The 23,681-nt window shown below is 41.6% G+C and overlaps 1 protein-coding gene across 5 annotated transcripts in view; it reads right to left on the bottom strand.

Annotated features, from left to right (window-relative positions):
* The window catches only part of efr3bb (EFR3 homolog Bb (S. cerevisiae)), a 33,737-nt gene that overhangs the window by 4,717 nt on the left and 5,339 nt on the right, over nt 1–23,681 (bottom strand). For 4 of the 5 annotated variants that reach the window (XM_020589769.1, XM_020589765.1, XM_020589759.1 and 1 more), the window contains 14 exons: nt 16,440–16,516; nt 12,409–12,536; nt 10,112–10,262; nt 8,187–8,308; nt 7,721–7,870; nt 5,298–5,432; nt 3,707–3,785; nt 3,191–3,326; nt 2,909–3,070; nt 2,591–2,702; nt 2,319–2,370; nt 1,660–1,832; nt 1,438–1,513; nt 495–656 (listed from right to left, as the gene is read on the bottom strand). In XM_020589769.1, the coding sequence (XP_020445425.1) occupies nt 495–656; nt 1,438–1,513; nt 1,660–1,832; nt 2,319–2,370; nt 2,591–2,702; nt 2,909–3,070; nt 3,191–3,326; nt 3,707–3,785; nt 5,298–5,432; nt 7,721–7,870; nt 8,187–8,308; nt 10,112–10,262; nt 12,409–12,536; nt 16,440–16,516 (1,715 nt within the window). Of the gene's footprint in view, nt 1–494; nt 657–1,437; nt 1,514–1,659; nt 1,833–2,318; nt 2,371–2,590; nt 2,703–2,908; nt 3,071–3,190; nt 3,327–3,706; nt 3,786–5,297; nt 5,433–7,720; nt 7,871–8,186; nt 8,309–10,111; nt 10,263–12,408; nt 12,537–16,439; nt 16,517–22,872; nt 23,217–23,681 lie in introns of those variants that run through there. The other variant, XM_020589770.1, reaches the window with a different exon arrangement.

Raw genomic sequence — 23,681 nt, 5'->3', positions numbered from 1 at the left:
AAATTTACCATAGCTTCTAATTCACCTTCTTAAAATGTGTCAAGACTACATACTTTAGATTTGCTTTAATGTATATTGGACTGTCTGTTTCCTCATTTTGTGTTGTTAAAGTGGGTTTTATGTTTATATATGATTGGTGCTTTGACGCGTTCACTGCATTTACAGAAGTACTACATAGATTTAACCATTAGTTTGAGTTTGTATGTTCTCCCTGTGCCTGCATGGGTTTTCTCCGGGTACTCCAGCTTCATTCCACAGTCCAGACATACAGGTTATGTTAACTGACTCTAAATTGCCTGCAAGTGTAAATGTGAGTGTTGTCTCTATGTGTCAGGCCTGTGATAGACCACTGCCCAGTCCAGGGCGTATCTCGCCCAATGTCAGCTGAGATCAGCTCCAGCCCGCCCTGCTATCCTCTACAGGGTAGGAGGTATAGACAATAGAGGGATGGATATGATCAAATAGAACTTGATTGCATGCACATTCATCCATACCTGCAAGGCGAGCGCCAGGCGAATGAGGTCCACCACCACCTCTTCGTTAGCCAACTCCACACTGAGAAGGCCCAGCAGAGCAAAGAGGGCCTCGTAGTGCTGCCGACCGCTGCTCTGCTCCTTACAGCCTAAGTAGATGTGTCGGTACAGCTGCTGGCCATGCTGCGATTGGAGGATGCACAGAAAGAATAATGAGTCACAAGAAAGAAAAACAGACAGAGAAGATACTTTAGACTTAAAGTTCTCTAGTTTTTCCTGTTACATTGTAAAGGTCTTTTTACACCAAGAGCAATTTGAATAAACAATACAAAATAGTGAATTTTTCAGAGGCGATTTAAACACAGCACACACGTTCACACCAAACACAAAGCAAAATATGGAAAGTGAAGTTTTAAAAAGTCACACTGCAAATGTCCACATCAAGCAATGATGACCTGCAGGTGCTGGTTCTGGAGTAAAAAAAAAAAGAAAATGCAGGTGCGTCCTATATTGGAAAAGAAAAAGGCAACTTGGAAAATTTCATTGCATGGTGCAGGGGTTAAAACTGTAAGCTTCTAGGGTTATCTCTGGACCTACTGCAGGATGTCCATGGGACAATATGAAGAGTTGCTGCTGCTGCCAACGTACTTGAAGAGGCAGAAGGGCAATTACAATGACCTGATTGACCCAGAACAACTTACAACCTAAGTGTAAATATTTTTTTATCCAACAAAACTGCAATCATGTCATTCCATACACGTACTGTATAAAAACATTTACAATAGGAAAAGCAGAGACATGATGACAGGGTAGACTGCTGCACATATAATTCAAAGACTTCAATTTGAATTGTAATGAAAAATGCTGCTTTAGACCCAGCAGTGAACACTGAGTGTCTAAAGTGGTACTCGCACCGAATTCCAATGACAGCCAAACCAACTATGCATATAGAGACGGTACATACCTTTTTCATGAACAAGTTGTCCTGTCTGGAGCACTTGTCAACTTTGAGCTTGAGTATAGAGATGTCAGAGATAATGCTGCACAGAAAGAAGGCACAGCAAATAAATACCAGCTGTAACTGAAGCACAGGTTGGTCAATCTAACAAAGCAAAGCCACAACAAACCACAAACTCAGCCCCACATTGTACAAAACCACCATGCTCCTACAGACTAACCCACACACCTAATGGTGGAGAACTTGGGCCTGTTGTCGTGCCTATCGATGAGGCTGAGAAGGATTTGGAGCACCAGCAGTCGGACCTCTGGATCCTCGGTCAGTGACAAGGACAGCAACGGCTCCAGGAAAGAGCTGGGCAGTGCTGTCAGCATGTTGGTGGTCTGGTAACCTGCCGTCACCTGAGAGATTGATGAACACAAGTCAGTTTGAGTTTATAATCTTTCAACTAAGGATGAAAATTCAAGTAAACCTTAGTGAGTGTCATACTTTTATTTATAATATACAAGCTAAAACTGACTTCTAAACTTCAGAGATGATGAGTAGCATCATGGGCATGTTGTTACCTGTAGCAGAAATTCTGATGTTTGAGTTTGTTTCCATGAATTACTTTTTTCTCATGTACACAGATTACATGCTGATATGACCGGCCTACTCTTCTGTTCGTATTTGGAAGTGAGGTCAAACTGTTATTCTGACTGTCCCTGCCATTTTTGTCATCTAGCTGCGGTTCAAAAGGACAGAGACACACACACACATACTCTCACCATTTCACATTTGTGTAGGTACTTTATTAAACTGGTGATCATGAGCTCCTTATTCAAAACATAAAGAACCACATTTGTGAAACTTTTGGCGTTAAAAAATATTTAGGGATGAAGACGTACCTGGACCAAGGACTTGAGTAACATGATCTGAATCATCCTGGTACCCTCAGGCCTGCGGGTGGAAGAGCACATTCAGATTTACATTTAAATCATTTTAATTCGGCAACATTCAGGCCCCAACACACGTGATCACAATCACTGTTAATTACAGAGTGGAACAAAGTTAAGAGTTACATTCAGTTTTGATGTTTAAGATGACACTGACTGGTGTGCATGTGTGTATCCTGGGCAAATACTGTAAAAATGAAAAATTAATGTGTGAGTGACCTTACCCAGAGCCTGTGGAGGGTAGGGCTAGGTGAATCCCGGGGACAGGGATCTTGCCCATAATGAAGAGCATGACCTCTGACCTCTGGTATGTTGGAAGAGTGTTGGCAAATGATCCTGAAAGAGATAAAAAAGAGAGAAACATCACATGACTATGAGGAGGGTTTGGAGCAAAAGAAAAAAGATCAAATCGAGTTTATTTATATAGCACTTTACAACATTATCTGGTTGACCAAAGATGTATGGAAGCATAGAACAGATAGATGAACTCAGAAGGAATTCAAAGCCAAAACACACACGTACAGCACCACCCACAGACTCACCAATGGTTCTGATGACAGCCTCCTGCAGCTGCCTTTCCTCATGAGCTTTGATGATCTTAGTGCCGATGTTGGTGCTGCCGTCATATGAGCCAGTCAACTCGTAGTCTACGCTTAGACGGAGCTGCCGGAGCAGGGTGTTAAAAACCTCCAACACTGTGGGACCTGCATATATAAACAGTGAACCATGTCACCCCATAATGAAAATTAACATCAGCTCTATCATGCCTGAGCCCATTTACAACAGCTGGAAACCTAGCCTTTGTGTGGGTACATATAGCTCACCTACAGAGCCGCTGGCTGCGATGGCAGCTGCCTCCAGCAAAACCTCCACTATCCCAGCTCGCACTGTGGCTGAGCTCTTACTGTTAGCATCCAGGTGGCCAAGAAGCTGCTGGATTACCAAATGAGAGTGCTGTGACTGAAAAGGAAACAAGAGAAAAATTGAAGGAAACCAGACTAGACAAAGAAAGCATGAAAAACACAGAACAAAAGAGAAATATAAGTGGTAGAAAACAGGTAAATTACAATTCATTCAACCAGGTAGAAAAATAAACATTTTAGGTATACCCAAATGGAATACCCAATCATCTCTCAATCTCATAGCAATTTTTAGCAGTAAGTGAATACATTTTGCAATAACCACTCATAAAAATAAAAAACATGGCACTGTGCAATCACATAAAACATTTCAGGATTCCATTTGAGATCTAGATATGAGGTCAACAAAGTGAAAAAGAGGTTAAAAAAAGGAGTGAGGGATAAGTCTATGAGGATATGCAGGCACTGTACCACACTCACCTGGATGGAGTACATGATGATTTTGAAGCAACACACTGCAAAGGTCTTCCCCTCCCATAGAGAGTGGTTATCTAAGTGCCTGGGGGAATACCAACAGGAGGAGAGGGATAGGAAGGATGAAAAGATGGCACCAGAGCACTGAGGGATAGAGAGCAAACGTATGGTTCCTCAAACAGCACCGGCATCAAGACTCAAATGTGTTTTGTTTTTACATTTAAGAAAACTGTACATTACATACGTGCAGGAATCTTACATGATTAAAAAACACGGGGTAAACAATCAACATTTATATTTGAATGTGAGCAGGATGTTGATAAGTTGGCAAAAGTTCAATAAAATGCCAAAAAAACCCAATCAATGATAATGATCAGGAGCACATCATCCGTCAAGCAGGATCAAGGTCATTACAACTGAACAGTTGGTCGAACTGCACGACGTCTATGTACTGTATGTAGAGGCAGAAAGGTGGGGACAGAACGAGATAAATCATTAAAGCATGAGATAATGACGGATGGACAACAGCTAGTCTCACACAGTGCATGACAAGTGAGATGAATGGAAAGGAAAATAGAGAAATCCAAAAACAGCTGGAACAAAAATCCAAAACAGATCTGTGCATGTTTGAAAGGTTTGTTAAAAAAAAAAAAACCTAAATATATTACTTTTTATTTTTGGGGGCTTTTTTTTTTTTTTTTAATCAAGACCAAATTTTAAAAATTGGCTGTCAGTAAACCAATAAAAAAAAAAAGAAAAAGAAAACGTGCAGTCTGCAGTCTAGCACGTTTTACCTTTATTCCTGCAAGCACATTATCCATGTACAGTGTAAGTGCTGGTTGTGTATTTTATGCAGTGTATTTCTGTGACTTAACACTTAATTAAAAATTAACATTATGGCTAGTCTGCTATTCCAAGCCGAGCTAAATGCAGTGAATGGACTCAAGCAGGACAAATAATAGATACAAGGGAAAAAATAGATTTTCCACTCAATACAAAAACAGATGTCTATAACTCAGCGAAGATACAGACACATGAGCACGTGCAGCAAAAGAAAAAGGCTCAGATAAATAAAACACTACATTCCAGCAAGAACAGTAGAGTTGAGGAGATTCAAACAACAGAGAGAAGGAGAAAGTGAAAAATGAAGGGCCAGATAAGTAAAGAAAAAAGCTAATCTCATAGAGGAACAGGCTTAGAGACGTGCAAAAATTAACCACAATTAACAGAAATGACCTCAGATGCACAATAAGGCTGTGAAAAGACAGGGACTCTGCAATGTCTTGTCAGAAAGGAAGTATAACAGTAATAAAATTACAACCTTGTGACGCAGAGAGCATAAAAACAATGATATACAATGTAAACATCCCATCTGCAAATCATCCACTAACACCTACTGTAATCAAGAACAGCTATGTAATCTTGCATTGACCTTGTTTTGCCATCTCAGACCTTCTGAATTAGAGCTAAAAATGCTGCAAAACGATGACCTGAGATGCATCCTTCCTCCAGGGTTTTGTCAGTCCGTCAAAAACAAACAAGCGCATCAAAGAGCAAATCACAAAAAAAATAAAGAGCGTTTGTGTGGCTGTCTCACATCAGCACAGGTGTGACGGCATTCTTGATGTTGCCATAGGCGGCTCGTCCCAGCAGCTCCCTGAAGCAGCGCTCTGTCAGCTCCACCGGGCTTTCCTTCTCCTTCTCTGACGCCTGCAGTGGAGAGGGGGAGCGGCTGGCGCGGAGCAATGCGAGTGAGAAAGCAGAAAAGGAGGTGAAGAGAGAGAGAGAGGGAGGGAGGGGAAAGCGAGTCGGGAGGGGGAAGAGAGGTACAGACGGCAAGCGGGAAAAGGGAGCGAAGAGGCGAGAGGCTGAAATCAATTTTATTCAGTAGCATTTTCACAAAGGTTACCTTTTTTTTTTTATACAAAAACACCATCTGGACTGCTGTGTCACTGCAGCCTTCACTCCTGAGGTGACTTTACCCTCTGCAGTGTGTCTGCAGTGAAAATTAAGTGAGTGTGTTGGTCATCATGTGTGCATGCTTTTTGTATATTGCACATCACAATTTGGTTAAGTGTGTGAGCACTCACTCTGGGTCCAGCCTTTCTTTGCTCTCATGCATAGTTCAAACCTCCACCATAACTCTATCTTGGTCATGAGTAGCCTCCGGTGGTCCGGCAACGCTGATGATGACATTATTTATTAAACATCCTAACTCTTTCATCTTTCCTGACGCTGCTTGATGTGGAGGAAATGTGACTTGACTTCCTGCCTCTCAGTGACTCGTCTAACTTGGAGGTTGAGAGGCAATAGAAAACAATAAAGTTGAGAAAAATACAGCATTAATACTGGTTTAGCTTTAAAAGGCACAAACTTAAATGAAGCCATTTTCTTCATTTTTTTTTCAGCTGCAAATGTAGAGAACTGTTGAAAGGCTGGGCATTTGTTCAGTGGCAACAAAGAACGTTTACAAAGCCGCTCTCACTTCCCTCTCCCATTGAAAAGGGCATTTCAAACACCTAAAAGAGAGTTCTCACAGCACAGTTTTGTCTAAAAAATTGGAGACTCAAAAGGAAGCATTTGGCATGAGGAGATCAGCAGCTGAAAGCCCACCGGATCTGACTCTGTATCTAGAATTCACAGAAGCTGCTTTTGAGTCTGAAGGGTGTCTGAAATGCTTGCTTACAATGAGGATCATTTCCGATGGAATGCTTTTGTTTTTGCTAAGGCAATGTCTGAGGGAAAATGTCCTGGGCAACAGAAAGCCTTTGTAGGCACCTACGCATTAAAAACTATCAATCAATACGGTTCTTTGTTCTTGAAGTGCAGCACACAGAACAGGAGTCACAAAAGTTTTAATTATCTACAGAAATAAACTGTCAGAAGCTAAAACTGTGCCTGAAGTTGATCTTTAAATGAACTTGTTCATGTGCACGAGGATTAATATAGACCAAAGTGTACCATCTGTGAGTTTAATTAGACTGTGCACTGACTGCTGTGGGTTTTATGGCTGGTGATGGCTGGCTAAAGTCAGTGTGAGGAGGAATCAAGAATGCACAGCAGGGGCAGGTCTCGTAACAGACACAGAGCAGAGGGAAGCTGAGAGGGAAATGTGTCACTCTGTTGGACTGTCTGTCTCTATGTCCATCTGTCTCTTTTGTTCAATCACCTCTTCAATCACCGCTCTGTTATCCACCCTCCGCCCCAGTCCTTCAATGTTCTTCTCGCTGCCTTCCCCTTTGCTCCTCTAACCTTCAGATCTCAACACTGATGTCTAAATACATTTCAGCATGTGGAATATTGCCAAGAAAGGGAGGCTCCAGACTCTGTATCTCTCTCTTTCTCACAGCAACTAGACCGCTGTCATACTCTCCTCCTTCCCATATTTTCTCTCTATCTCCTGGTGTCTTTATCCTTGGATGCTGAAGGTGGACAAACAGATGGCCACAGTGGGAGGAGAGCTGTCTGAGGCTTCATTCAGTGATGACAATGATAATGAATGACATTGGTGATGCCTGGCTAGACTGCCAGGACAAGTATGGCCTAACGTAGACAACCAGTACCGGTCGGCTACAGCACAATAGCTTTGAAACGTGTGTGACAGGGACACAGTGGGTCACCAGGTACCCATTGTTGGCACAGTCTGACTGGTATACAGTATACACATGACAGCATGGGGGCTTTAAACTGAAGCCAGGATTTTCTGAAGTTTACATGAAAATTCAAGTGTATACACACTCAGTTAGGTCAGGTTAGTTAGGTGAACCTAGCAAAAACGAATGCAGTCTAATAATAGTCATGCGATATATCCCCAATTCATGAAGGAGATCATGTTCAGTTTTTGTTGAAACTTTAGAGATGATTTAAGAGTGCGCAAAATAAAGCTCTTGCAAACAGCTGAGCAATGATAAGTGTCAGTGAGCCCCATTTATCTGGTGATTAAAGTTGAAATAGACACTATAATATCAATTACATATTTGCCTGAGGTTTGAGAAGCAGCAACATATGGAGCCCACTCACCTCTCTGAGCACTCTCCACTCTGCAGGTTGAAAAGCAGGGAGGGGACGATTTTGTCCATGTGCTGAGGATCCCAGATGTTGGCCTGAAGCTCATCATTCACCGTCTTCCTCACCACACCCTGCAGGCCCTTGATACCTGCCATGCGGATCCTGGAGGAAACAATCAGATGCAGACAGTGGGAATCATTCCAAAGGTAACTGAATGTATGAATAGATTTATATAATTAGGAAGTCATATTTTCCTTTTTTGGGCCATATCTGTCAGTACATTTTTTTCAAGGTTATATTTAATTTGATTGTTCTCAGATGAAAACAAGATCACTTGTAAAAGATTTCACTTCGTTGATAAATAGACAAATGTCTCAGAGCAGAAGAGTCTGAAAAAGGTTTCTTGAAAAAAAAAAAAAAAAAAAAGCAGTCTCCTAATAATTCTGCCAATAACACAACCGAGCACCTGTCCACTCACTTGGTGCGGATGTCAGGATCCTCAAAGCTAGAGTGGCACATCTCACTGAAGCGTGACACAAAGAAGTCATAACTGCGGTGGTACGATGGCGTATCCTCTTCTATGTTGGCAAACTTCACAAACTAAGAAGGCAAAAAGAGATGGGAGGAAAAATGAAAACTAATTTTTATGTCATAGAGAAAATTTGATTCAATAAAAAAATATTCTTTAAAATGGCCATGGCATGCTCATTTCCAGCCAAATACCCAAAAATCCTCAAAGTGAATATCTCCTAAATTAAACTGTAGTGCCATGACATCTCATTAAGAGTGAAAAGCACAGGGCAGAGGGGGGCTCTCCCACTGGGAAAGGAAATGTCACCATTCAAACATCATGGCATTTAGCTTCACACCACACTACACACTACTTAATTAATAAGTCATGAATTGGATTTCTTTAGAATCAAGAGAGAAAGGTTACTACCTGAAACAAGAATGAATTAAAATTCAGTAAAACAGACATAATACATAAATTCCCCATTCAAAAATACAGATTGGATTAAGGCAGTGACTCAAAATGCCAGGCTAAAAAGAGTCTGTGCAGGAAATGACATCTAAAGAAGTCTCTGGTGAATCTGTTTCCTGTGTATAAAATGCGTGTATGAAGTGGTTTTGAAATTAAGTGAAGTATCCTTGAGCAAATTAAATGAAGTGAACCAATTAGAGTGCCTGTGAAGCTGCTCAGCTGCTGTAGTAAATTGCTGTAGCAGCTGATACTTGGAAGCTGGTCAGCATTACTGGTTGTAATACTGACCAGCTTCCAGTTATGAATGCATCAGTTCTGTGCCTGCAGATACAGACCGTCTGATCGAAGGCTTTCAGAACAGGATCTAAAACCACAGGTGGTGCAGAGCTGAGATTAGAAATGATCAGGTCTTTTTGCAACCAAAGGCCACACCAAGAAAAACTGAAACATTAGCTCAGGTGTGTTAGAAACAACTCTGCAGGTGTGTATGCATCCTGTATGTGCATAAGTGGATCAGCTTGCATTTGTCCTAAGCAGAGTGTGCAAGAGAGACTGATAGCAGGAAGATTATGAGCAAGAGGCTCGTGTGTCTGAGCCATCTGTATCATTGACAGCACAGCTCTGCCAGTGTGGACTGCAGCTAATCTGATTTCCTTTGTGTGTCCTCTGCTGACCCAGCCAACAGTGCTGATAGCTGCTTCCCACATCATACTCATCAAGCCCATTCAGTCTGCCCACCACTCTCTTGCTGAGCTCTTATCCTTCTCACATACTAATGCAGTATTCCTATCCAAGTTAATGTCTCTTACTTTTGTGCCATCACATCAGGAAAGTAAACGCATCTTGTCAACTTTTGATGTGATAACACCTCTAAACCAACTGAAAAGGGTGGCATTTGATGCAGCAGAAAAACTAAACAGTTTCAGATTGTGGGTATTTATATAAAAAATGTCTTAGCTTTTAAATTATTCTTTTAACTTGTGTTCATTTCATCTGCAAAAACTATGACAACAAAAAAAAAAAAAAGCAGCTGAGACAAACTAGGAGAATGCAGCCGCATGCCGACAATATGGAGGTGGTAAGATACTTTAACATGAAATGTTGTGGATGTAACATTAACATTACTTTGAGTCAGGTATGTTTGTGTTGCTGTCAAAAGGAATAAGCTGGTTATGGGATTAATGTGGGCAGTTAGTCATCTAAATCTTCCTCTGGTTGTCGGCTACAGATATCCGTATTAATGTTGTCTGACATTTTATCTTCTTTTCTCAAGCTGAATCCAGTCACTTGCTGCTCTGCAAAGGAGAGGCGCACGGACACCATGGACATAATGTGGGAACAAATTAACAGTCTTTCCAACTAATCTCGTATATAAAGCATGCAATGAAGTCTGAACTGAGGGTACAATCTCGGACACTCACCGAGTTGGTTCCTAGGATCTGCAGGTTGGGTTTGTCTGACTCTAGCAGCTTGCGTACCATCTTAAGAAAGCTCTCCACAAACAGGTTGATGCTCTGACAGTGACAGGCCATCAGCAGCTGGTCCAAGGCTTCCATGGCTATGCATACATACCTGAAAGTGACAAGAGAGACACAGGGGGCATCTAAATTAGACCACTGGCCCTGTATGCAAATATAATCTCCATTTGGATATCTTATATGGACAATAAAATAAATGACTACAGTGCCTTGCGAAAGTATTCGGCCCCCTTGAACTTTGCGACCTTTTGCCACATTTCAGGCTTCAAACATAAAGATATAAAACTGTAATTTTTTGTGAAGAATCAACAAGTGGGACACAATCATGAAGTGGAACGAAATTTATTGGATATTTCAAACTTTTTTAACAAATAAAAAACTGAAAAATTGGGCGTGCAAAATTATTCAGCCCCTTTACTTTCAGTGCAGCAAACTCTCTCCAGAAGTTCAGTGAGGATCTCTGAATGATCCAATGTTGACCTAAATGACTAATGATGATAAATAGAATCCACCTGTGTGTAATCAAGTCTCCGTATAAATGCACCTGCACTGTGATAGTCTCAGAGGTCTGTTTAAAGCGCAGAGAGCATCATGAAGAACAAGGAACACACCAGGCAGGTCCGAGATACTGTTGTGGAGAAGTTTAAAGCCGGATTTGGATACAAAAAGATTTCCCAAGCTTTAAACATCCCAAGGAGCACTGTGCAAGCGATAATATTGAAATGGAAGGAGTATCAGACCACTGCAAATCTACCAAGACCTGGCCGTCCCTCTAAACTTTCAGCTCATACAAGGAGAAGACTGATCAGAGATGCAGCCAAGAGGCCCATGATCACTCTGGATGAACTGCAGAGATCTACAGCTGAGGTGGGAGACTCTGTCCATAGGACAACAATCAGTCGTATACTGCACAAATCTGGCCTTTATGGAAGAGTGGCAAGAAGAAAGCCATTTCTTAAAGATATCCATAAAAAGTGTCGTTTAAAGTTTGCCACAAGCCACCTGGGAGACACACCAAACATGTGGAAGAAGGTGCTCTGGTCAGATGAAACCAAAATCGAACTTTTTGGCAACAATGCAAAATGTTATGTTTGGCGTAAAAGCAACACAGCTCATCACCCTGAACACACCATCCCCACTGTCAAACATGGTGGTGGCAGCATCCTGGTTTGGGCCTGCTTTTCTTCAGCAGGGGCAGGGAAGATGGTTAAAATTGATGGGAAGATGGATGGAGCCAAATACAGGACCATTCTGGAAGGAAACCTGATGGAGTCTGCACAAGACCTGAGACTGGGACGGAGATTTGTCTTCCAACAAGACAATGATCCAAAACATAAAGCCAAATCTACAATGGAATGGTTCACAAATAAACATATCCAGGTGTTAGAATGGCCAAGTCAAAGTCCAGACCTGAATCCAATCGAGAATCTGTGGAAAGAACTGAAAACTGCTGTTCACAAACGCTCTCTATCCAACCTCACTGAGCTCGAGCTGTTTTGCAAGGAGGAATGGGCAAAAATTTCCGTCTCTCGATGTGCAAAACTGATAGAGACATACCCCAAGTGACTTACAGCTGTAATCGCAGCAAAAGGTGGCGCTACAAAGTATTAACTTAAGGGGGCTGAATAATTTTGCACGCCCAATTTTTCAGTTTTTTATTTGTTAAAAAAGTTTGAAATATCCAATAAATTTCGTTCCACTTCATGATTGTGTCCCACTTGTTGTTGATTCTTCACAAAAAATTACAGTTTTATATCTTTATGTTTGAAGCCTGAAATGTGGCAAAAGGTCGCAAAGTTCAAGGGGGCCAAATACTTTCGCAAGGCACTGTATATTCTAAATGGCTAACTTCACACAGCAACAGAAACCAAACTGTGATAAGCTCTGCCAGACAAACTTCAGGGCCTCTCATACTGCACAGATTTCAGGCAGACTCTGCCAAATGCATATGTAATCTGTGCAGGCTGTTTACAGTACATTGGCAAGCATCATCACAGGGCGGCCTAGTCATGAATCATGAAAGACAACAACTTCTGCAGCATATGAAGCAAGTACAGACTGCACCATCTGCGTTGATGACCTAAAACCCACTTGAATTTAAAATCAGTTGATGCATGGCAGAGAATAAATAACAGACAAAATGTGTAAAAAAAACAAAAAAAACACTCCTTGTCACAACAGAGAATTACCAGCTGAAATGTAGATACAATTTCAAATGGTGATTGACTAATGATGCTCACCCATATCTGTGCCGGGCCACATCCCTCGACAACCTCTCGGACAGGTAAGCTCCAATACGGTCGAGTTTCTCTGGAGCTGACAGGGCATAGAACGTGAGCTTCTCCATGTTGGCTTTCACCAGTCCATCCTAGGAGGGTGATGGAGGGAGAGGAAGAAAGAAACAGAAAAACAAGATACAATGTTTCCATTCACATGTAATTACTCAACATACATTTTTGAGTTAATGCAATTGTGTGCATACTGTAGTGTGTCCTCCTCCTCCAAAACCCAAATTCTAAGAGTTTCACTTCATTACTGTGTTTCACCTCCTAATCTTGAGGGGGAGGAAGAGCTAGAAACACTCTGGTAATAAAGTTGTGATGGAGGAATAGTAGAATTAGTTATATAGTCCCAGTACCCAATATCTTGTACAAAGCTTTGAGAGGCAAAGTGACTCTAAAAAATACTGAGTGTGATATACGTGGAGAATATCATTCATTCATTTACCAAAACTAGAATTAATGGGAATGGGACAGGTGTGAGGTCACCTTTGACCACCATAAACAAATTAGTTCATCCTTAAATTCAAGTGGACATTTGTGTCACATTTGAAGAAAATCAAGTCAAGTCAAGTCAAGATTTTTATTTACCATTTATGCATAAACAGACAGTCTAGGCATATAGGCAGCTCTCCTTTGGAGTCAGGTAAGGAGTCAAAAGCCAGAAAGAACACTTAGTCTTAAAATAAAACAGTTACATAAAGGCAACATAGCATTAAAACCGTAATACACAAAACTAGGGTAATAGTATTTTCCCCAGTGAACTTGAAACATCACACTTAGTAATTCACATGGTGGAGTTGGCTATGTCATTACACTTGGTGAGGTAGTGAGGGGTTATAACATACTAAAACACAGTTTATATTCAGGCCTGTTTCCATTACTTGGTAGAGAATGTCCTGCTATTATTCAGGTCCCCCAAGAGAACACTGCTGATGAGATAGTGGGCATTCGTGGTGCTGCCCTAGCATGGTTTCAGTCATATTTATCGGATAGATCAGTGTCTGTCGGGCTGGCAGATGTGGAATCTGTGACAACCCCTTTGTTATCTGGGATTCCACAGGGCTCCATTTTGGGGCCTTTGCTTTTTTCTTTGTATTTACTTCCCCTTGGCTCTATTTTTAGGAAACATGGGGTCTCTTTTCACTGCTATGCTGACGATGTCCAGATTATTATGCCACTGACTAAAAAGGACACCTACTCGATCCAACCGCTTTTAGCATGTCTTGCCGATATTAGGGCCTGGATGTCGTTAAATAGCTTGAAGTTAACTGATGCTAAAACTGAGGTTATAGTGTTTGGCCAGAATACGTCTGGCGACCCTCTTCCTGTAGAATTAGGCTTTTTGGGGCAGTATGTGCGACCGGTGGTCACTGATTTAGGTGTCAGAATAGACTCGGATCTGAGAATGGACAGCCAGATAAATGGGGTTGTAAAATCTGGATTTTTCTATTTAAGGCAGTTAGTGAAATTAAAACCCTTTTTGTCGCGGCAGCATTTGGAGACAGTGATCCATGCATTTGTTACATCACGCTTGGATTACTGTAATGCACTGTACGCTGGAGTTGGTCAATCGGGGCTTGCCCGCCTCCAGAGGATCCAGAATGCTGCCGCTCGGTTATTGGTTGGGGGGCGTAAGAGGGACCACATAACGCCAGTACTGGCATCTCTTCACTGGCTTCCGGTGCGTTTTAGGGACGCAGTTCCTTTAATCCCAATAACATGTTCAAGTCTCTGCAGTAAGATGCTGTGATCAATGGTGTCAAAAGCAGCACTGAGATCTAAGAGGACAAGTATGGAGACAAGTCCTTTGTCTGAGGCTAGGAGAAGATCATTGGTGACTTTCACCAATGCGGTTTCACTACCTACTATGATGGACTCTAAATCCTGGCTGAAAATCCTCAAACAAATCATTCTTGTGCAAGTGGTCACATAACTGCTTTGCAACAGCTTTTTGAAGGATTTTGGAAATAAATGGGAGATTGGATATTGGTCTATAATTAGCTAGGACACCTGGGTCAAGAGTAGGCTTTTTGAGTAGAGGTTTAATTACTGCAAGTTTAAAAGCCTGTGGAACATAACCTGTTAATAGAGAGAGGTTAATCAGATCTAGTATGGATGTGTTGATTAGGGGAAAGACGTCTTTGAGCAGCCTGGTCGGGATGGGGTCCAGGAGACATGTTGATGATTTAGATGAAGCAATTGTTGAGGTCAACTCAGAGAGATCTATAGGGGAGAAGTAGTCAAAGTATGAATGAGGTCTTACAGATGTTTCTAAAGCCATTGTAGTAGATGGCACCAGTCCTCTATAAGCCTAGGTGAGAGGGCAACAGTTCAACCCAGCTTTTCTGAGCTGCCTGATGAAGTATAGCCGCTGCTGGACTTTCTTCACTGTGACAGCTGTGTTCAGTGACCAGCTCAGGTCAGATGTCACCTGCAGGCCCAGGAACAGGCTGTCAGCCCTCTCCACCTCAGTCCCTTTGATGGTCAGAGGCAGCAGAGGGGAGGGGTTCTTCCTGAAGTCTACTATTATTTCTTTTGTCTTGTTTATGTTGAGGCTGAGGTCATTCTCCTCTCCATAAACAAAAATGTCGTTCACCAGGCTTCTGTAACCTGACTCGTCCCCCCCCTTGATGAGGCCCAGAATGGTGGTGTCAACAGCATATTTAATGATGATGGTGTTGTCATGGTTGGAGACACAGTTGTGGGCGTACAGGGTGACGACTACAGGGTGTACAGGGTGAAAATCCCTCAAGGTGTTCTTGAAATATTGCATTGATAAGAATGGGCTGGATGGACAACCCCAAACCATATAGACTCCAGCCATGGCTATCGCCGGTGCAGAGGCCAAAAAAAAACCTAGCACAGCACAACGAGTTTGTTCCACTTGTGACAAGTTGGAGGCAAACACCTCAATAAGTCACAATTAGCTAGAAATGTGTGAGCAATAACCATTGGCCTTTTTCACTGCAGATATTTTGAGCTGACATTGTAGGAAACAGCCAATTTCCCTAATTGGAGGGTTACTTTTGAGATCAGCACAGGGCCACAGCTCTGCTTTTGTCTGCTCCTCCAAAACATCCTGTGGCTGGAAGCCAGAATCAGTCACATAGCCAGAACACTGCAGCAGACTATGAACAAACACCCTACAGTTAAAAGCTGATTTAAGATTTTTGTTCACCGAGTCGTTTTGCAGTCTGACAGGTTCACTGTACTGGATTCAGTAGGGTGTAAACAGAGTAAAGCAGTGAAAGCCTGAAAGATTCTTTGAAGTCTTTCCCTCTGGTAAATTCCAGTCATACAAGTTCAACTAGCCATGTACTATGACACAATTTTGAGCAAATGTTATCAGATGGCTTCATTATTCCCAATCTACTGGTTTACTGTCAGTTACAGCTTTCACAGCAGCTTAAAGCCAAACTTGGAAACAATTTTGGAAGCCTGCATAGAGAACTCTACTAGTATGCACCATATATTCCAGTTTTGGCCACAGATCTGACTATTAAAGAGGGCCACTGCTGCAACGCAAAGATATCTGTGAAGAGTTTTCACTGCAGCAAATCAGCTTCTCTTCTACACTCAAATTAATTCTCTTTATGAGTCATCTGTATCCGATGGTAGCAAACACGAGGTCTGTGGTTTGACACCAACAGCTTTGATGAAGACAGTTATGTGTGGAGGCGATGCAAAGTTTTCTTATCACCTCTACCTGTACCCACAATGTGTACATTTACCTGATTAAGAACTACAAATAAATCTGGTATAGCACTTTGTTTCTCACAGTTTTTAGATGTTCTGCTGTGCATTGTCCTGTTTAAATTTAATTTGATAATGCAGTAAACTATTCTCAATGAAGACACTTTGTTGTTAAGATAAAAACTGTTTTTATCAACAGTTCAGAAAGGACATAAGTAAGCTCCACATGACAAGACAGGGGACAGCAAAGATAAGGCATTACAGAAGAAAGAGAAAGTGCAGCTTGAGGTTCTCACCTCTGGGTCTTCTGGGAAGATGTTGTCTACCAGCCTCTTGTATCGAGGCCTGAGTGCCCCACAACAACCACAAACCCCTGAGAGAAATGAGAGATGGGTAGGGAGCAGGGAGAAAAACAAAGAGACAGAAAGAGAGATGGTCAATTAGTCTTGTACAGTATGCCTGACTGGAATGCAATAAAAACACAGAAAAAGAAAAACAACAAGTAAACATCTTCTTTTCTTGTCCCTTCTCTGCTGTGGCTCTCTTTGCCTATTCTGCGTAAGTTTGTGCAAATGAAAGAACACAGTGCCAACGTTTCAGTATACATAGTACATGGTAAATCAGCCATCTGCTCCAAAGGTCAGGTCAGAGTCACTACATATCAGGGATGGCCAATCAGATTTGAATATTTTAAGTAAAATAAAATGAAATTTAAAATTAAAATATTTCATTCTCCTGGTTTTGTCTTTAAAAACAAAGAGCCACTGTTTTCCTTTGCTTTTACCAGCACCTGGAAATAATGAAGTAACGATGTCAGTATATCATTTCACTACAGTGCCAAATATAAAGATAAGAAACATGCAATAAACTGTATGATGATAATGCATGTGAGCTGCAAAGTCATTTGGCAAGTGCTGAAAAGGTGTCTGACCACAGATGCATGGACAGCGCTCATAACCGAATGCTATATGACGGTCACCTGTCGTTATATAATCAACTGGACAATACAAAGCGCTGTTCTTCAGACTAAAGCAATGCCGCAGGGCACACAGCTGGAAACCTAGTGAATGCGCTTTCCACCAAATATCGGATAGCATTTTAGCTTGAAATGCCCATCCCCAGTCCCTACTACATATCCACAAAACTACACAGTCAAATAACGTGTAAGAACAGTTTCCAAATGTTCACCACCAATGTCAGTAGTACCATCATACAAACTTTAGATTAACAACATCACAACAGATGCGCTCATCTTTATGGAGCTTCCGAGAAGCAATACAAACACCGTTGTATCATAACAACCGCTATTTTACCACACACTAAACGACGCTAAGTGAATCTGGTGACGCAATACAAACACCGTTGTATCATAACAGCTGCTATTTTACCACACACTAAATGACGCTAAGTGAATCTGGTGAAAGGACATTTGAGGAAGGCCAGGTGTGGAAAGAATATGGTCACAAGACAATTGCAGTCACAACAATGCCACTCAGATTATAATAAACACGCAAACACACTGCAGACATGTGCACACACACACTTTGTCCCTCTTTCTCTTCACACTGCAGACATGTGCACACACACACACTTTTGTCCCTCTTTCTCTCGATGCAGTGAACACAGCCTTGGAGAAAAACATGCAACACACAAAAGAATAATGTTTTTTCTGACTTTGCATTGAGGAGAAAGCAAGCTGGCAGCCAGAGAGAGCTGAATTCTGATTGGTTGAGGGAATTCAGCAGTGGTGAGTCATAAGGGGACCCTGGGAAAACGAAAACACGAACAAACAGGATAACCTCAAAAAAAAAAAAAAACTTGCATTTAACACTTCATAAAGCATTACAATTATTATATTCCTGAGTCAGAAAAGCTACAAAAAGTAGGTCAAGTTTACTGAACAGTGTGATAGCACGACACTTAAAATACACAGGAGAGATTTAATGTATGTTAGACATCAAGAATAATTCCATTATTCCTTATTTTAAATTGAAGCTTTCCTCACTCTGCTAAAACCAACTATCAGCTGACTCAGATATTCTCACTATAAAATGGAGGCCATGGGCAGCCTCGTGTCTGACTCATCAATGGACATGGAAGAGCTAAGTCCTGCTTCATCACCCCTTCGCAAGACAAACAACACCTAAGCTTCCTATAGTACTGTTGATTTCCAAGCTATAGAACCATATTCAATAGTACTGTGAAATCTGACATACACATAGCATTACCAGAGAGTTGCAGTACAAAAACACACACAACATTAACTACAACAATAACTTTTAATTATTATACATCCCAAATTAATTGGGTCTATAAAATGTCAGAAAATATAGAAAAATTACCATCGCCAGCCTTTTTTGTAGATGGAATTTTTGACATGATTGCATTTAAAATGACTAATAATTAATCAGTTATCACAACAGTTGCCTATTAATTTTCTGGCCTTAAAACAGTACTGGTTAGGCTTGAGTCCTGTAGGTGTGGAGAACATGCTTTAATAAAAGTCCCTCTTCTCAGCTACACACTCCAGCCACTTTATTAGGTACACCTGTACAATTGTATGCACACCCCCTCCACCTTAACATCTGTGTTGATGAGGCAATTGTACAGGTGTACCTAATAAAGTGGCTGGAGAGTGTACGTCCCTACATTCACTATCCTTCTGGTATATTATCAGTGGCTTACGCCTCAGAACAGCACAGTCAGCAAGGTAACTGTCTCAACTGCTACTAAGACCTCTCTGTCTCAAGGCTGTCTGTTTTATAAAAGTACTGCTGAACTAGTCTGCAGCACAAGCTCTGCTGGTGCTCAGGCTTATCTCTGAGAGCTGTGTGTCTATTCATAGCTGTGCTCCTCTCTCCTCCATCACTTCAAACACTAATGAGGCATCTGCACCCTCTCTCCCTCCCTCCCTCCTGCACTTACCCAACCTCCCTCTACCACCTCCTCTCAATCCCGCTGTATTGGCCCAGGGCCTGAGTGTAGGAGTCACCGCTGAATTAATGAAAATGCAGCAGGACAAAATGTAGAGACAAAAGGATGGAGGACAAAGAAAGACTGACAGAGAGACCCACACTGAGGGAAAATGAAAGAGAAAGACACAGATGCAATAGTGATGGAGGAGGTAGATTGTGGTGCACTGCATGAGTCACAGGTTGGTGCTACTTATTGCATGCTCTTTGTCCAGTACAAATTTGTCCTCTCTGTCAGCAGCAGGGGAAAGAGATTTTTGGAATGAAAAGCGCGATAACATTATTTATAGGGAAAACTTTGTCGTACCACTGTGCCAAGAATCCCCAATCATTTTATCAGCTCAGCGGCTGTAGCAGTTAACATTTTATTTCATACTCCTTGCGGTGCACAGCAACAATTGCATTTCCACTGCAACTATTTACAAACAACTTATATTCATAGGTAATGTTCTGTTTTTGTTTGTTTGACCTAGTTGATGCTGCCGCTGTTTGTTTTAGGCCAGCTAGTAGGCCCACTGTATTTTACATTTCAGCAGGTCTTTTTTTTTTTGACAAAAGACAATTCAACACAAAGCAGAAATTTAAGGTGTATCCCAGTTCCCCTAATTGCATCCGCATTTCCCTGGTTTGTGTCTATTCCTTGAGTCTTAGTCCCACCCACACCATGTAAGATGCAAGGAGAAACTGAAAGGACAAAGGAAATGAGGAAACATGTTTTATGAGATGTCCTTTCCTTGAGCCTTAATGTGAAGCGTCCAACCACAAACTGATTTCTGATAAAGGGGTGTGTCAATCTGTAACAGACTTCTGCCAAGGATGCACTCATGTATCCTCTGTTACAGTTACCTAGAGTAACTGTAACAGCACTCATGTATCCTCTGTTACAGTTACTCTAGGTAACTTCCTTTCTCCTGAGAGCAGAAATAAGAGCTTTGGGATGTCCTTCATCACAACGGGCCAGAAGGACTTCTGGGCCAATCGAGGATCAAGGAACAATAAAATAAAGGGATTGGGATTCACCTTTAGTTTCTACATCTGAAGTAATTAATGAAAAGCACAATCAATGTGTGAAGGTGACTTAAGGTGGCACATCTATGTAACAGTGAATACAACTGCTACAACTTAAAACATTCATAACATTGAGCTTCCAGTGTGGTACCATCCATGGAGATTACTTTAGCTGCCTCGCTGGAGCTTCTTGGAAATCTTGGGTTCAGTTTCTGTTAAAAAAAAAAAAGTTGTTTTGTTTTTGGTGTCAATAATGGTGAGCTGGTGTGGAAAAAGTTCAGTTCAAAGCAACAAGGTGGGTGGACAAGAATTTAGACGACAGTGGTGAAAAGTACACATAGCAGGGGGTCTCACGACATCCGCCCACTCTGCATGGCAAGCTGTCAACACATTCAGGGGTTGGACACGGAGCTCTTCCATGCTTCCATACACACTCACACATAAACCCACGCGCAAACATCCTGGCATACACTTTGAAAAGCATTTAACTGAGGACAATGATTTACTGGGTGTTGGTAGACAGAACAAGATAATGAGAGAAGGCGGACATCTCTCCAGCCTGGTGTAACATAGTTGGGGAAATCTGGCCTGTATAATACCTACTTGTTTCACTGGCAGGAAGCTAAGCTACACTTCCATGTAGGATTAATTTATGTTTTGCATACATGTACACATGTAAGGGGTCTCCACCCCTCAAATCACCACAGCAAGGAAGCAGCCAATCATATTGCTATTTTTATCTGTGTAACAATGGGCTGGTACACCAGCAGATTACACTCTCCATTTCCCCCAGGATGTCAGCTTAGCGTTTCCACATTAGGGTGAGAGAGAGATAGAGAGCGGGGAGAAAAAAAACTGCATGCTGAAGTGAGGAAAAACTGGGGCAAACAAAAAAAAAAACAAAAAAAAAACAACATACATACCTCCATACACTTACACAAAAATGGTCAACTGTTAATACAACCCTGGGCACTGAACATGGACACCACAAATCAAAAAAAGCTCAGTCTCATCACAATATGAAGATGCATCAATGTCTGCAACAATAGGGATTTATTATCCAAAGGAGAATAAGAGTGAAACAAATTATAAAAACATACACAAACAAAGCACGAGTGTGAGAAGTAGCCCTTCGCATCTTGCAGTGTCATATCTGCACCTGCTATCTCAAAGCTGCTCTGCTGTACCCAAAGTCACATGGCTGACAAGAGAGAGTAAATATAGTCCTAATGCCCTGCAAGGAGAATATTAAAACACTTTTTTGGATCTGTGTGTTTTTGTGTGACTATGTTATGCTGGGAGAGGCAGAACTGTCAAAACACATTTAGACCTTACCTTCACCTGGGGTCATGCAAAGCAATGGTTTTACAGGCCACACTCGCAAGGACGAACACACAGCATACACATGTTATTACCCATATTTACTTATTACAAGCTATATCTGTGTATACCTGTGCAAAGTATATGACACACAGTGGTTACAAAGCATGCCCTTTAGGGGTGGTATTACATAAGAGGGAGCAGGGAGAGACAGACCAAGTCCTGCTATTTTTAATTCAGCAAACAAAGACACACAAAACATCTACAAGCAGCAGATTCACACAGTGAAATGCAAGCACAAAGTAGAATTTACAAACAAAGAGGATAAGACTGGGTAAGTAAATAAGGAATAATGTGCAAAACTGATTCAACAGGCAACCAATATGCACATAGGATGTTGCTCAGGGAGTTTGGGAAGGCTGTAAAGCAGCTGACAAGAGGAGGTGAGTATCACAGAGAAGAGGCTGATAGCACTAGGGAGAAATGTGTTTGCCACTAAAGCATGTGGTGACACCTAATCAAATTCAGTGCATACAACACAATGTCAATTTATCCACCACAGTATCTCTGTCACTCTGTCAATGAGCCTACAGTATGAAAAGCGTATTGTCAGGCTACTGACATGTACACGCACTGCGCAGACGCTAATGCACAGTGTGCAAATTTTTTGTCAGTCATCAATCCATGTACATCGTGTCAGATTAAAAGCACACATTCAATCCAGTGGGGGTTGCAGAAAACATGGCCGGTGTAATACAAGCAGCACATCGATGATATACAGACCCAGCTGCCAACAAATCCTTGTGACACAAGACCAATCTGACACAGTGATTCACAGTCAAACACACACTGAAACTGGACTATGAGGGACTGGAGCCCAGTCACAGGAAAGCCAAACTCAGCTTGATCTTTCAGTGTCTGTCTTGACAATTCATTAGCCTAGAAATGAAAATTTCCATCCATAGTTTACAACCTAAAAGCAAGCTGCCTATATTTTTAATTAGCACTAATTAAAGAGCCATATATCAACATGCATTTACGACTTTTCCTATTCTACTTTTCTGATAACTACAATAGTTAGCCAAACGCATTACAAGTGCAGAGAATGTAACATTACCACCTCCAGTCTAACAGAAGAAGCAGTGCAAGTAAAAGGTATCTATTACCAAAAATAAACATCTTCCGTGTGTCCGTGAACAGTAAGTCAGTACTGTAATTTAACAGAGTATCCTCAGCAAAGACCAAGTTCCCATAATGCGCTTTTAGGCATCCTTACACTCTACTGACAGCTGCACCCTACTGCAAGAAAGCTAAGAGGAAACGTGGTTGTAGAATGTAGGAAAACTGGATGCTTCACATTACTCAACATGCTTCCACACCCGAGAGCACACACACAAAAACACAACAGAAGGATGACTGCAATTCTTACCGTACATCGACTGCGATGTTGGAGCCTCTGACTACAAACGCTTATGTTTCCTTAATGCCGCTCTAACAGATACACTGCTGTGCCAAGAGGCACTGAAAATGCACACAAACACACACACGGCTCACTGTGGGATAAATGCCTGCACGTGTGCTTGGAGCTAAAAGGCATATGAATGCACACTGTGATTGGTGCAGAGCCTGGCTCGATGCAATGAATCTCACACACTCTCCGTGCTGTGCAGACACACACACACACACAGCGGCTTATGTACACACACGTAGAAAAGGGGGCTGAAAGGCAACGTCAAAGAGACGCGTGCCGTGATGACCTTGGATCTTCCTGTCTTCAGCTATCCTTCTGAAGGGGGTAGTGCAGATTTCACATGGGGTAGCACACAGAAACACACCCACCTCACTTCTAATCATTTCCCTCAGTTGCAGAGAACGAAACAGAGGGGAGGGGGCACTCCTTTCTGCCTTTCTCCTCCCCCTGTCAGGATCACTTTTTCTCTCTCTCCATCCTTCACCTTCCCATGTCTCCTGCTTTACTTTCAGTTTTTCCTTTGATGCTTATGCGATTTCCACCACAGTTTCTTCCATTTTCTAAGCTCAAAATGTCTCATCTTATTTTCTTCATTCCTTTTCTCAGGATTAAAAAATAATGTTGTGCTCTATCATTCACAGTAGCTGGTAGAAACTTCAAATATAGCAGTAATTTATTTGTTATTCAGTCAACTTTTTTTGCAAATAAATGGAAGATCATTCTCTTACACTTTTTTTTTTTACTATAGTGCATAAATATAACCCAGT

The sequence above is a fragment of the Monopterus albus genome, unplaced genomic scaffold, assembly GCF_001952655.1.
Source record: "Monopterus albus unplaced genomic scaffold, M_albus_1.0 scaffold9.1, whole genome shotgun sequence".
NCBI lineage: Eukaryota > Metazoa > Chordata > Actinopteri > Synbranchiformes > Synbranchidae > Monopterus > Monopterus albus.
The sequence above is the reverse complement of the archived record's forward strand: the minus strand, read 5'-3'. Positions and strand labels throughout refer to the sequence as shown.